General features: G+C 37.3%; 1 protein-coding gene across 1 annotated transcript in view; it reads right to left on the reverse strand.

Moving 5' to 3' along the window:
• Positions 1–3,283: 3,283 nt before the first annotated feature.
• The window catches only part of LOC141903636 (exportin-6-like), a 78,527-nt gene continuing 66,795 nt past the window's right edge, over positions 3,284–15,015 (reverse strand). The window contains exons 20-22 of the mRNA XM_074791843.1: positions 6,624–6,722; positions 3,617–3,847; positions 3,284–3,542 (exon numbers count right to left, since the gene is read on the reverse strand). Of these exons, the coding sequence (XP_074647944.1) occupies positions 3,438–3,542; positions 3,617–3,847; positions 6,624–6,722 (435 nt within the window). The 3' untranslated portion in view covers positions 3,284–3,437. The remainder of the gene's footprint in view (positions 3,543–3,616; positions 3,848–6,623; positions 6,723–15,015) is intronic.

A 15,015-nucleotide genomic window follows, 5' to 3' on the forward strand; every position in this document is an offset into this window, starting at 1 on the left:
ACTGTAAATTATTGTTATTTTCATTTTTTTACGAGCTCGACCCTTCGACCTTTGGCCTGAAAGCCTATTACCCCTATTACTATCGTTTAACAACTGTTGGTCTCAACAATTCTTTATTTTTATCCATTGATTTTCGCGCAAACCAGTTACCGCCTAATTAGGTAGACAAAATTAAGGTCCCAACTGTACCGGTTTAGGAGGAGTCTGTACTAAATCTTTGTACAGTCATCTAAAGTCTTTTTTTTAAGATGAGTATTGATCACCATTTTGTGAGTAAGTCATCTCCAGAGACGATCTATGTTTGCTAGGGCTTACAACATCACTTCCTTGGTCTATAACACTGCCCAAGATTTCTTGGGTGGACAGGTTGCGGCTTAGTGGCTGTCAATCTATATACAGTGGAACCTCGTCCTAATGAACCATCGCTTGCACTTGTTACGTATGAAAAAGACACCCAGCCAAATCTGTCTCGTTTACAGTAAAATATCATCAGAAACGACGACCCCTTTTCTAACAAACTTTCAGTCATAACAACCTTAGGTCAAACTAGGCAGACACGGATTCAGATTGCAGGACCGTAGGCATGTGCTACCGTGAAAATCTTGTGCCCTTTTGAAATTTAATTTTCATGCCTAAAGTTGAGAAGGACACATTTTTACATGACGAGGTAGATAATTTCAAACAAAAAGCACTTAATTCTTCACGATTTTGACTTTATTGCCTGGAAACTACATCTCAATGCAGTTAATATGCTAGAAAGAACATCGCGTCAGGACTTTAACTGCTTGGAAATTGCAACAAAAGGCAGATTTTCCAAATTTCAGAATGCTCTTTTTTAAGTTGTGCTACAGTCTCAGTGGTCCCTGGATCCGCCCCTGTATAGAGTCTAGGGACACCATGGCCAGTTGGGAAGTGGTTTCAAATGCTCAACAATCTAACAATTTCAATTTTCAACGCCCCTTGGTGAAAAGTACCAATGACCTTGAAACTCACCACAATCATAGAGCATGTCACGAGCTACAATTTTGCAATAGGGTACCGGCAGTGCTACCGTGGCAACCGAAGAATCCACACATGGCAGGCAAAGATCCGCCAGGTTCGCTAGTAAAGTCCATTCAAAACGAGTTGACGGGCCGCTTTTTGACCACAGAGGTATCAGTTTACAGTACTGAACTCTGTGGCAGAGTGCATGCTGAGCCAGTGTTGCTATGGTTTTGTACACAAATTCAGCAAGAGTGAATAACTAGCAAGGTATCACAAGACATGCGGTCATAGGAATATAGAATTTAAGTTTATCTTGTTGTTTTATACACTCTTATTGAATGACGTAGAGTTGATGGAGGGCAAAGCCTGGCAGTGATCCAGATAAAATAGTTGCAGTTAGTTGATAAAAGCAGAGAATTTTCAAGGATTTTGTTTATTCCTCAAAACATTCAACGAATGAAAGAAGATATTTCTGAGTTTAACACATGTCAAGTCACATATCTTGGTTATATATTTTCACAGCTAGGTATTTACATAACTGAAATATAGTTATTTTCGTGGTTTTCACTAATAGAAGTGGCACTATCATATCTACATCATAAGATGGCACAGAACTCCAATTTTCTACCCAGTCACTATCTTTCGCTGATGCATCCATGTTACTGGGTTTGAATCTGATTCAGACGAAGAATCTTCGCTGATATTTATATTGAATTTGTCAACCAAATCATTTGCATTTTAAACTGATTTGTGTAATATCAAAGAACTGAGTGGCTGAGATGCGTGTTTTGTGTGTGTGTGTAGTTTTATTCACTCTTCATGGACTCTGGGCTGCAATGGGTCAGCACAGCTGTGGTGGATCATTTGTGTAGCAGCTATCTGAGAGCTCACTGCAATTGTTGCTCTTTGATGTGGAGAAAAAACCGACCGTCAACTTGTTGTGAATAGTCTTTAGATAGTTGGTCGCCCATGTTCGATTTCCTTCTACATTTCAATTAAATCGGAAAGAACTTTTCTCTTAAATGAATCAATTACATGTATCTATGAAAAATATATCAATATCTGATTAGAAGAATGAAAGTATTTCATATTTGGTGAGTCCTGTGATAGTATATGGATTCAGGAGTCTAAAAATCCAGTTCAAAGTTCATTAAAAATGAAAATATCTGATTAGAAGAATGAAAGTATTTCATATTTGGTGAGTCCTGTGATAGTATATGGATTCAGGAGTCTAAAAATCCAGTTCAAAGTTCATTAAAAATGAAAAAATTTCGACAACGAGCAAGCTACTGCTCGTCATGCCATCTAACGGGATAGCTGGTTTTGCGGGTACCCCATTGATAATATGCCTAGGTACCAATGTAATAAGGAAATACTAAGTTATTCTACTATTCAACGCCTCCTGGTTACCAAATCCAAAAACCAATGATCTTGAAACCCACCACAATTATAGAGCACGTTATGAGCTACAAATTTGCAATTGATTGTGGTAGCAAAATTTGCTTAGGTACCAATATACAGTCAACCTCCGATATACTGCCCTCCCACATACAACCACCCCGATTACTGCCAGGTTTTCTCAATACATAGTAAAACACCCCCGTTATACCGCCATACAGTGTACTTTCTATACCGCCAAAATTGTTCGGCACCGATGTGGGCGGTATGTCGGGGGGTTACTGTAATGTGGAAATACTAAGTTATTCTATTATTCAACGCCCTCCTGGTGACCATATGCCGAAATCAATGACATTGAAGCTCACAACAATAATAGAACATGTCATGAGCTACAACTTTGCAATTGATTGTGGTTACAAAATATGCATAGGTACGGTACCGATATAAATAGACAAATGATATATTCAATATTTATCTCCCCCTGGTGGCAAGAACAAAGAATTAGGGGATTCCAATTCCATGTGAGGAGATGTTTCTTATAACATTGCAAATAATAATCAAATATCATGACTGTTAGTTAAAAACCTGCTGATATTTTCCTCAAAAAGCTTTTTCTCACCTACAAATGAATACAGATGAGACAGAAATGGCCGCCAATTGTGTGATAATTGGCTGATCAAAAATATCTGTCTGATGTATATGATTCCTTTAAAAAATACCCATTACAAATTTCAAAAATGGCAAAATAGGAAGCTACAGGACTCAGAATTCGGGCCAACATTAACATTTTCACTTCACTGACTCACGGGGTGGTCAAGCTTCTCTATCTTTTTGATAATGCCTCCATCAGCCATCAGGATCAAAACACAAAAACACTTTAACATATAACAAAAATCTGTTTATTACAATATTGTACAAGTTTAGTATGTATACCACAATGAAAGGATGCTTAGAAAGCTGAGAGGAGACAAATTTTACACCATTGCACTTCATAGTGAGGCTGCCACATGCTGCCACACCATGTTATGATTTACTAACTAAAGTAGCGGCAGTTGCTATGGTAACATTACTGATCCTGCTGGTAGGCTATTTAAACATAGCCTGTAGTACCGCAAATCATTTACAAATCTCTGTATATTCTGAGTAAATGATGGTAAATCCTGAAGAAAAAAATATTGGTTAACTACGAAGAGTGGCGATAATGCAGAAAAGACTGTGGAAGATATTTATATACCTTATCCATTTTGAAGTTTTCAGCGAGGACACATTTCTGATTAGAATCCAATCCGTCTGTATTATCGAGGAATTGTGGGAGAAATAGTTTATAAAATCGGTCGAAATCAACTGATGCCATATTATACAGACTTATACCGATCTCTTCTTGCAAAATATCATGTGATTTATGAACCAACACTTGAAGCAAAACATTCATAAATTGCAGCAACATTAAATCCTTGAATATCTTCTACAACAAACAATAATAAAACTATGGTCAATTTTTTAATTCATAAGACTGTTTTTCTGTGATATTTTGCTTATTTTGGTGGCATACCTCAGTTAGTTCGTAATATGACCTGAAAAATCACAGATGCGGGCTGAACCATCGATTTTATATCAGTTCTATACTGATTTGAGGGACTGCCAAAAGTATTAGTCTTTCCTTTCAAGTTGAACCAGAGAAAATACTGATAGCTTCCATTTTGTGAAATTTGAATATTGTTGCCTTGTTAACACACCATGATTTCACGGTTGTGATCCGACTAGCAGGGACCAGTCAAGGCACTTGTCCGATTGCCCGGAACTATATTCTCAGTAGGGCAAGTAATATCGCTATCACTTGTCCACTGGGCCAGTGCATTTTATATCTCAAAGCGTGGTCCATGTGAATAGCATACTGTAGACCTACATCTTTTTAATGAATAATTGCCCCTGGGCCAAGAGGTTTACCACAACCTTATGAAATGCTCGACATAATTCAACATATATCAGAAAACGAAAAAGCTAAGGGCACACGAGCGTATTTTTCCGCATGATCGTGACGATTAAATTCGTCAGCGAAATTGCGGACAAATTTATATGTCCTATAAGAGTGGGCACACGTAGAGATCAAAGCGAAATTCTGACGGCGTACGTCATTTAATGAGAGGTGATTAGTAAATTGCGTGAAATCCACAATATCAGTTGATAAAAACAGTAGCTCGGCAGAAGCCGTCTAGTGCGGGCAGACGAGCGAATGTGCGGGCTACCCGGGCAATTGAAGTCGTGTTCCTTTTGTAGGGATACAAGTAAATTCGGTCCCAGTCGGAAAAACGAACCGAGTCAGGAAACCACGGCAGAACCGCAGTAACGCCACTTCACTGAAAGATTTTTCAGGGAGCTACGCCCGATTTCGTCGCAACGCTGCCGCAGCCGTGACGGTACAGTGAGGGGACCACGCGTCACGAGCAAGCAGAACGCTCATGTATTTCCCACATGATACCTGCTCATAGAAGGGATCGCTACGGACAAGCCGTAAGAGAAAGTGATAACGATTAGTTATCCTAAACAATACTAGTTCACTTGTTCAGTGTTTTCTATATACAAACAAGAGATCCACGGATCTTAATGTCTCGGGCGCAGAATGTTATCTTTGTAATGTATAGGCGCCATCTGATTGATGTATCTTTAAGGTTTTCCTTGAACACTTCATGGATGTGTAAAATCTGCTGATTTCGGTGAAGAACATCATTGAAATCTAATCAGCAATCATCGCGGCAATACACGAGGTTTGGGCCTATTCGATTGTGTTCGCATAATCATCCGTGAAGTAGCGTATCGACTGAATCTTCGGTTATTTGCATAATGAAATAGATATGGGGAGACAGAATCGATACTACAGCTATCAAATTAAAAATAAACATATTAGACTCTCCCATGACCGGGAAATGAGAAACTAGAACCGAGCAGATTAATGAGAAGATTAAAAGACCGGTTTATCTGCGTCAATCGAATATGCCCTTACATTGATTGACAGCGGGAGCTCAGCCAACCACAGGGAGCAGTTATTTTACTTTAGTGTAACGTTGTACATTGGCCTTCTAGCCGTTTTATGAAACAAAATGCTCCTTGAAATTTCTTAAAAAATCTCCACTAATGCGTCGATTTCTCTTAAATGAACGCGATATTCAAAATTCCATTTCCAACAGATTTTAGCCGCATGATGAAGCTACATTGTGCACATAAACATAGTAGATTGCATGACTTCGTGTCAAAGTTATAACCTCATTTGTTAGTAAAAATTCGATTTTTGGACACACAACACGAGATAATAAGTATTGTGTAAATTCATTGGCACATTCATATGCACGTTTTATTCACCAAAATAAGCACTGGTGCACCAAAAATCAATTTTAGAATGCAAAATATTTTCAAATTAATATTTTTATTCATACAATATAGATTTAGATTACAAGTTTGGCAAGGAAAATATGTTACTAAACAGTCTATCGACGGGACTGCGTAGCAGGTGTGCGTAGCTCCGATTGGTTGTTGCGATGCATAGGGAACCCCGTTAATGAGGAATCTCCGTCAAAACGTCATAAATGTAGGTCATCAGATGTCATGCCATAAAACCGAGGATCGGAAAAATCCGCCATAAAAAATATCGTTTTCGCCAGAAATCTCCGAGGAATCGATAGCTACAATCTCGGTTCTTTGCATGCGGCTAGGCGCTCATGTCATACAAATCGGCACCACTTCTGGCATAAAAAAACATACCACCAAAAGGCGGACGCACCCGCTCAAAAGTGATGGCATAGGTAAACCAAAAATTTACATGAAAGACGTGTTTCTGAGCAAAATGCTTTTAAACATTTTCCTAAGTCCCATTTTCTTGATTGGTTATTTAATAAATTACTGAAAATAAAAGCCTCTAAGGTGTAGGGCAAGTATATATTTGAGGGGCAAGTGAAGTTTCAGATATGCTTACTCCTGAGCAAGTGGCTTTTATGCCTTGGATAAGACCCTAACAAGAAAATATCTTCAGTTTGAAGGCATGTCAAAACAATCTTCTACCTAAGTAAAAACAAGACTGGTAATCCACCAAATCAGTATGGTGTAGTACTCATATAATAAAATTGATGGTTCAGCCCATGTGCCAGATCTTTGGAGTCATGTTAAGACGTAACAAGTCTATCAAATCAACAAATTTGACTATATATTATGTAAAACAGAGAGATAAATAGTTCAGGTTAGTTACTTACTCTGTGGTAAAGTTTACACTTTGAATTCAAATTTTCTAGGGCTTCTAAATTCTGTTTGAAGATTGATATATCAGGCTGCAGAAAAGATTGTCCGAATGCCTTGAATGAAAAAAAAAATAAAACGCATGCAATTAAAACGATTCATATACGTAAAAATCTGTAATAATTATCAGTCCAGACGAGACCACATATTTTTACCTAACATCCTACAGATCTACTATCTAATTTTCTTCATTGAACCTTTTACACTTTTGTATAATTTACAAAAAAATCTTATCCACTCGCAAATGTAAATCTAATTTGCCCGAAAATTAAAATTTATTTAAAATTCATTTAAAAGGAATTTTGAAATATATCTTAAATGCTCATTCACCACGACCAAAATCAATTTTTTTCTCTTTGAAAAGTGCCACCCCTAAATCGCTGACTTAGTCTTTTATAAATTAAATTGTTTATGTGATATAAACACTTCCTATATTGGAAAAAACTAAACGACATTTGGCCGTCAAGATTGAAGGACACAGATCGAAGACTTCTACTTTTGGACAACATCTTGCAATTTGTCACACTTGCGATCAGGAATTCAGTGAAAACAAATTAAAAATTCTAGGCAAAGGATCTTCTTGGTTTGTAATTAGCTTAGAATTTAGCACCTGTAACTCCATTTACTTATGTTGTATACAAGTCTGTAGTAGCTTTGAAGTCAGGTCGGTCGGGTTACGGCAAACAGACCATTATTTTGAGATGGCCTTACAACATTCCTAGTAAGATTGTAATCATTAGTGCTAATACTGTATGTAGAATTTGCAACTACATGTACTTAAGAGTTGGACGGTCAATATTCAGCAATTTGTCACACTTCTGCGCGTATTATTAGTAAAACAAAATCAACGGATGATCGACTTAAAGGTCAAATCATTGCCAACTTCAGTCATGCATGAAGAAGGGGCATCATGTCTCAGCCAAAATTTCAATTTCATTATTTTCATCAGTATTTACCAGCTCATTTCAGTATTTTTTAACAGCTGACAAAAAAGCCACATCCTTGTTGATGGTACACGTATTTGCCCCGTCCAATGTTCTTACTGAGGGATTTTAACACAGCGGCCTGCAATGCAAATAGGTCCTAATCGCCATCTTAAAAAATTCTGCCATGCTTGAAAAAATGATCAGGAGTTTTTTCACTTATCAAGCTTTTGTTCCGAGTGACATTTCGCTTTCATCTCAGACTATGACAGGTTCACATGCCCAATTTTATTACCGGTGCATCAATATTTGTATAAAAATAGACTACAAGTAGCTCCATGTTCTTCAGTAGCCTATATACATCAATAATTGTATACGTTTCCCGCGAGTGCACGCTGCCCTAGTATAACTTTACAGGGATTTCCCCGAATGTTTGAAATTCAAACCAGAAAGAAATTCTAAAAATGGGCTTGCTGACATGATTGTACTGAAAGCTTGCTTGGTTGTTATTTCGGTAGTAGAATTAATCGAACTTTGAACTGATTACTTGTTAAAAGAGTTAAGAGATCAGTGTTGTCTTACATTGTTACATGAAATGTTACACACGCCGGGGACTGGATATTGGAATGGTTTTATTGTAGACGTGGACCAAGTTAGTGCTAGCTTTTGGATAGTTATTTGAATATTGCAGTGTCTTAACGGAATCTATCATCATGTTGATAATTGCTAGATTAATAATTGGATTATGTGGAAATGATTTTGCATAGAAAAATTTACAGCTGAAAGAAAAAACGAGACTAACTCGAGTGACTTCAGGTGAAGAGAAGCGAACACGAAAATAGATGAGCCACAATTTTTTTTTTAGATTATAAAGACATTAAGCAAGATTAAGTTACATTTCCTTCAAATGACAATCCACTACGATCATCCGATAAAGTTTATTGCCACCATAGACTACCGCCCCCTGTATCTTTGAAGGGACAGGGAACAAGTCTTCAATTCAATTCAGAATTTATTTTACAGAAAAGCGGTTTTTAAGTTTTAGATATTTAAACTGAAAAATATAAATGGTCATACATAGATTTTACAAATGGCTGCTAACGCAACATTAAATGTGTGTAAATATCAGAGCCCAAGAGAGTTTCTAACGAAAGTTATCGACTCCCCAAGCAAGTTATCAATCTGTGTGATAGGAATATGGGCTTGCAAGCATGCAAGCCCATGAAAATTCAAGGCTAGCAAAGGTCACAGTGAAGCGCGCTGAATAAACAAACCTGTGGCCTAAATTTTTCTAATTCTTTTTCCTCAATATTCCTTGGTCGCAAGTATTTTAAAAACAAACTGACAAAAAAACTGTATTTCTTAAAAAAAAACCTAAAAGTACTACCGTATTGATAGTCAAATTTCTGGACAAAATACGAAAATTCAGTATGGGTAGTAAGGTCTGCTCAGACACAGCTGCAGCGTTAACGTGGCTGTGAAGTCATCAATTTTTAAGAAACCGTAGAATTATGAAGATATGCAAGCACAATGCGCATGTTGCTTAAATGATGTCAACGCAGAAATGCGATCACAATGACATTTCATTATATCCATTATATTCATTTTTGTAGAAACATCTTTATATATATGTGTGTGTGTGTATGTGTATCTATGTATATATGTATGTTTATATGTATAGGTATATATATATGTATATTCGTAATATTATGTTATGCGCTAGTATAAAGTGACTTATAAGTCTAAATTAGGGCTGCGTACCAAATCTTTATATTCTGATTACAGACCCTCCAACCCTTCCAATTTATTCGGAACCGTTAGGTATTTCGAACCAATATCCGCATTCCATTTGCTGGTGGAAAAATTCTGGAAATTTCGTGAGTGACGATCGGCAGGCGATACTGGACCGTAAAAGCGTCCCGAGTCAAAAATGCGCTCATTTATAGTATCCCTGCCGTGCATTAAAAAACAAGAAAGAAATTCTAAAAATGGGCTTGCTGACATGGTTGTACTGAAAGCTTGCTTGGTGGTTTTGTAATTCTGTAGTAGCATTAATCGAACTTTGAACTGATTACTTTTTAAAGTGATCAGTGTTGTCTTATATCATTACATGAAATGTTACACACGGGGACTGGGGATAGGAATGATTTTATTGTAGACGTGGACCAAGTTAGTGCAAGCTTTTGGATTGTTATTTGAAAATTCAGTGTCTTAACGGAATCTATCATCATGTTGATAATTGCAAGATTACTTATCGGATTGTGTGGAAATAATTTTGCATAGAAAAATTTACAGCTGAAAGAAAAAACGTGACTAACTCGAGTGACTTCAGGTGAAGAGAAGCGAACACGAAAATAGATGAGCCACAATTTTTTTTTTTAGATAATAAAGACGTTAAGCAAGATTAAGTTACATTTCCTTCAAATGACAATCCACTACGATCATCCGATAAAGTTTATTGCCACCATAGGCTCCCTGGCTCTTTGAAGAGACAGGGAACAAGTCTTCAATTCAATTCAGAATTTATTTTACAGAAAAGCGGTTTTTAAGTTTTAGGTATTTAAACTGAAAAATATAAATGTTCATACAGAGATTTTACAAATGGCTGCTAACGCAAGACAACCATGGACTACCATGGCAGGTGCACATAGCTCATATTGGATGATGTGATGCATAGGGAATCATGTTTATGAGGGATCCCCGTTGAAATATCATAAATGTAGGTCATTGTACGTTTATGCCATAAAACCAAGGATTGGAAAAATTGACTGTAAAAAATATCGTTTTTCACAGATATCTCTTAGGAATCCATAGCCATGATCCTGGTTCTTTGAGTGCAACTAGGCGCACTTATACAAATCGGCATTTCTATTGGCATGAAATTTTGTGCCACGAAAAAGCGGACACAGTTGCTTGGCATAGGTGTCAAACGATGGTAAAGGTAAACCAAATATGCTATTTTTCATGTTATTCTGCTATTCAATGCATCCTAGTGAACATAAACAGAAACCAATGTCCTTGAATCGCAACATAATTGTATATAATTCAATATTAACCTACCCCATACAAAAGTTTGGGTAACCCCGATTCCATGTAAGGAGATGTGTCCTATGACAATACTGACAATGATTAAATATCAAGACTTTAAGTTTAAATCACATGACATTTTCCTTAACAAGCAGCCTGTCGGCAGATATAGCTCCACTGTGTTGTGTTCACTTAATCATTCTTCATTTATCTAATTGCCCCATTGCTAAAGGTATCCTGAGAAGGATTAGAAATCATAGAAATATGGGTTTTCCTGGTAGAGCAACCCAAGCTGTCAAAATCACAAAACAAGGGGTTTATTGCAGCTGTCAATCTGCTATCTGTAGCCACCCACCTCAATGATCGAAGTCAACTTTGCTGATGCCTTGACGATCAGTTTATGCAAAGATGGTGAAAGCCTGTCAATAATATGCGTAAATGGCCGTTAGTGTCTGATCCTCGACTCATAGATTGTCTAGAAACCACGACGAAAAACGAAACAAGTAACTCGAACGAGAAAGTTTGGCTATTGATATTTCAACGTTGTTAGATCGTTCACATACAACGATAATGAAAATTCCGAAGTGAAACTAAGCCTCGTTTGCAAGTTATTTTGTACAAAAGGAAGAAATTTTCGTATGCGATAACAAAATGGACTTCGCTAAAGGGAAAGTCCATAATAAATTGCCCATGGGCAAAGTGTGGGCATTGCTTATGAAAAATCTTTTTAATTAGTGAATTCAAAGTTATTATTTTATTTTATCTTTCTGAAATAATTATTTTGTAGTGAAATCAAGGCCAAAAATACATCTGTTTACAGTCCACGTCCAAAATTTCGCCATTATAATTATTTAAGTAGCGCCGGAATTCCCTGTATATCCCAAAAAGAGCCAAACACATTCGCTCATAGAGACATCCCCCAATCAAGGTCATTGCAATTTTATATGCAAGAACTAAGAATTTTCCAGCCATCAGTTTTTCGTAGAATTTCAACAAAGTTGACCATGTCATTGATGGAGGTTCTCCATGTCTTCGATCACATCAATTATACGTCGTTTAGGCCGAGAACCAATGAAACAAATGCTCACATGGCTCATTGCCAACTTCAATATCACTAACAAAGGTGAACCAAAATTTATCCTAAAACAATGGGTCCAGACTGGACCAGGAATCGGACAAATAAAAACCAGAAAAAAATAGCGGGTAAACTCTAACAATATCCCTAAGGGTGCATTGTTTGGATGTCTAATGTCTAGCATTGTGAACTAGAGCAGAATGGCGAATGTCTGTCGAATATATTGCCATTAAAATGACGATCTGTCTGTGTGAAATTTTCAAACTGGCTCCAGTTACGGGGGAATCCACACTATATCTACATACACGCATGCGTGAAGGAATAGGGTTAGGGTAAGGCGAGGCTTTATATTAAATCAACTCGCCCAACCTCCAGTCGTGTGCTGTGGCACAGTGGGTAAAGCACTCTACTTCTTTTTTGTTTGGTTTCGAATCCCAATATTTCAAGTCAGAATTTTACTGTATTGCGCATGCGCTAACTGTCCACCGTAACTGGAGCTATCGCACTCTGTTTAAGGACTCCGTAACCGAAGCCACAGGGTTTTATAAGTGTCAATGGTATTTTTGAATTTTACTACGAACAGGATTTGAACCGTACATACACCGGGGGTGGATTTAAGTGCAGAGCAGGGGGAGAACTCCCCCTCAAAAGTGCCCTAAAAAAAATTTCTATTTCTTAGTAAACTTTTTCTATAACTTAATGTTCTGTATTGGGTGTTTCAAAAATAAAGTTGATATTTTCCGGTGACTCTCCACCAGAAAAGCCCAGATAGCTCTTAAATTGCATCAAATTTGGAAAAATTTTCTGGGGGTGGACCCCCAGATCCCCCCTAGGAGTTCCCCCCAAGGAGTTCGCTGAATTTAAGAATTCCCAGCTTTTCTTATAGCATTTTCCCATAAAAATGTTTGCTTAGTCGCGATCAATTTAATACAAAATTCCCGGTTATACCATGTAAAATCTCCTATTCATTTCTATAGTAAATAAACATAGATACGATGGCCACAACGAGTTCCCCCATGTTGACTTGTCCACATTATTCATGTGTCATCTGAGCTGTATGATCACAACCCAAGCACGTGGAATAGTGTCTGACAGTAATCGAGAATACCAGCAGTGCGGTGTTTTCAGGTAATTACGGAATTGAGGTAATTGTGGAAGTATAGTCAAATGGTAAAAACAAAATTTGGTTAATACAGTGATTTTTGATTGTACTAATGAGGTTCGACTGTAAACCTCAGTCTAAGTGAAACAGCTAAAGAGCACCTTTATGTTTGGAATAACTTCATTGCGATGGAATGAATAGAATGTTATTACTTTGTGACGCCAAACGATTAAATCTTTAATGTCCAAATTGACAACTTGTGTTTCAATGTCAGCTTTGCCATTTGCCTATTGTCATTTCTGCAAGTACCTCAACAAAATGTAATATTATAGATGTCCATCTCTTATGAACCTTTTCACAATAATTTTCCAATTTGTTCAAACCAAAATAATCTGAAGGTGGCGTTGTCGGTCCTGGATCTTGATGTTAATAATAGGCCGTCCATGGTCTCTGCATGAAATCCCCGGCATTATAGTGATATCCTGGCGAACGTTGTTGCTTTTTCTGGCGAAGTCTTGACGATCAGTTTTTATAAGGATAGCGATAGTCTGTCATATGTCTGAGCGGGCGGATACAGACAGCAGATTGACAGCTGCATATATCATTGAAGTCTTTCACCCAGATAAAACATCCAGAGAAAATTTAGAAGAGATTAGCCCAAAGATCATTGGTACCGAGTCTTATACTGATCTGATAAAAACAGTTGGACAAGTGGTCACTCCTAGGGGTCAAAATAAAACAAGAGGCCCATGGGCCTTGAAGCACTGGTAGATGATACTGGGGTAAGGTATTAAGCGGTTAATGTTTTACATCTGCTGGCTAATGTTCTATGACATGTTGATTGGGAGACCACAGCCTTAATGTACGATTTCATTTATGCTGAAAATGAATTTAATTTTTCTGCCAAACAGTTTAGCCAAGTTGTTTATACTGTTAAACCTCATGAATACGATTCTGTTAAAGACGAAACTAGTTTATTCTGATGTTTTCCATCATGTCCCAGCCAAGATATTTATATCAATCGAGATCTGGATACAAAAACCCATTTAATACAACAATTTCAGCACCTTCGCCTACAAGATTCGTACCGGTGTCAACAAGGTAGGCCTATAACTGCAAGGGTACTCTTGACTGACTGCGGTTTTTCATGCATGAACTGTTAGGCCCTATTGCTGAATAATGAAAACAAAAACAGAACGATTTTTCTGAATGCAAAATCCTCTAATGCATAAGGTAGATCAACTGGACAAACGTACGAATCATGACGATCCTAGGACAATTGCCCCCTGGACAACTGCCCCCCCCCCCCCGAATAAAATCCTTTTTGATCTGGATTAACACCACCTGAATACTGTACTTAGAAATTCATTTGTATATTAATGAATATACATAGATTTATAAGATATAGAATTACTGATGTTGTGTGCAGATCAGTCTTTAAACTTTCAGTCTTTGAGTGATTATAATTCACTTACCGAATTAAAGGAAACTTAATTAGTCCACTTGTTAGTGCATTATTTAACATTGGCTAATTTATTGGAACTAGTTTTATAGTTACTTTAGCCAATCAAAAACTTTAAATCAATCCTAAAGTAATTAAATAATTGATTAGAAGTTAATACCTGGGTTACTTTAAGATTAAAAGGATTTCATTTGGGGGCAATTGAAATGATACCCATCAAAACGTTGCGCACAAAGCGATGCCAGCGTTGGTGTCACTGAAGCCGGCTGATGATTGTTTGTCTTTTTGTTTGTTTGGCTTTATGTCGTTTGGGTCTTGGTTTCCCAGTACTAACCCTATTTTTCATTATTCATTTAACCTCACGACGGCTTTTGAAGTGTTGCACACTGTAAGCAGCCAGCAGGACTCCAACCCACTTGTCACTCAGCACTGATAGTAAGCATCACGCCTTATCTCACTGAGCTACTGAGGCCGCAGCCCAAATAACCATCCCGATATTGTAATTCACAACAAACAACATGTAAATTTAATCACTGTTGTGGTGTTCAATGCATGGAAAAGATAATATAAATTATTTTTCCCGGCACGCATTACAAAGCGAATCTATCACTGTTTGGACCATTAAATCAGAAATCTGGCGACGCTTTGTTGTAGGGAATAATCCAAACATTATGTTGAGTCATTTTCAGCTGTGTCTAATGTTTTATGTGAACCGGGTTACAATTTGTTACTATAAAAATGAGAAGAGGCGGCGTTTTTT

This window comes from Tubulanus polymorphus, chromosome 4 (genome assembly GCF_964204645.1).
Source record: "Tubulanus polymorphus chromosome 4, tnTubPoly1.2, whole genome shotgun sequence".
Lineage (NCBI taxonomy): Eukaryota > Metazoa > Nemertea > Palaeonemertea > Tubulaniformes > Tubulanidae > Tubulanus > Tubulanus polymorphus.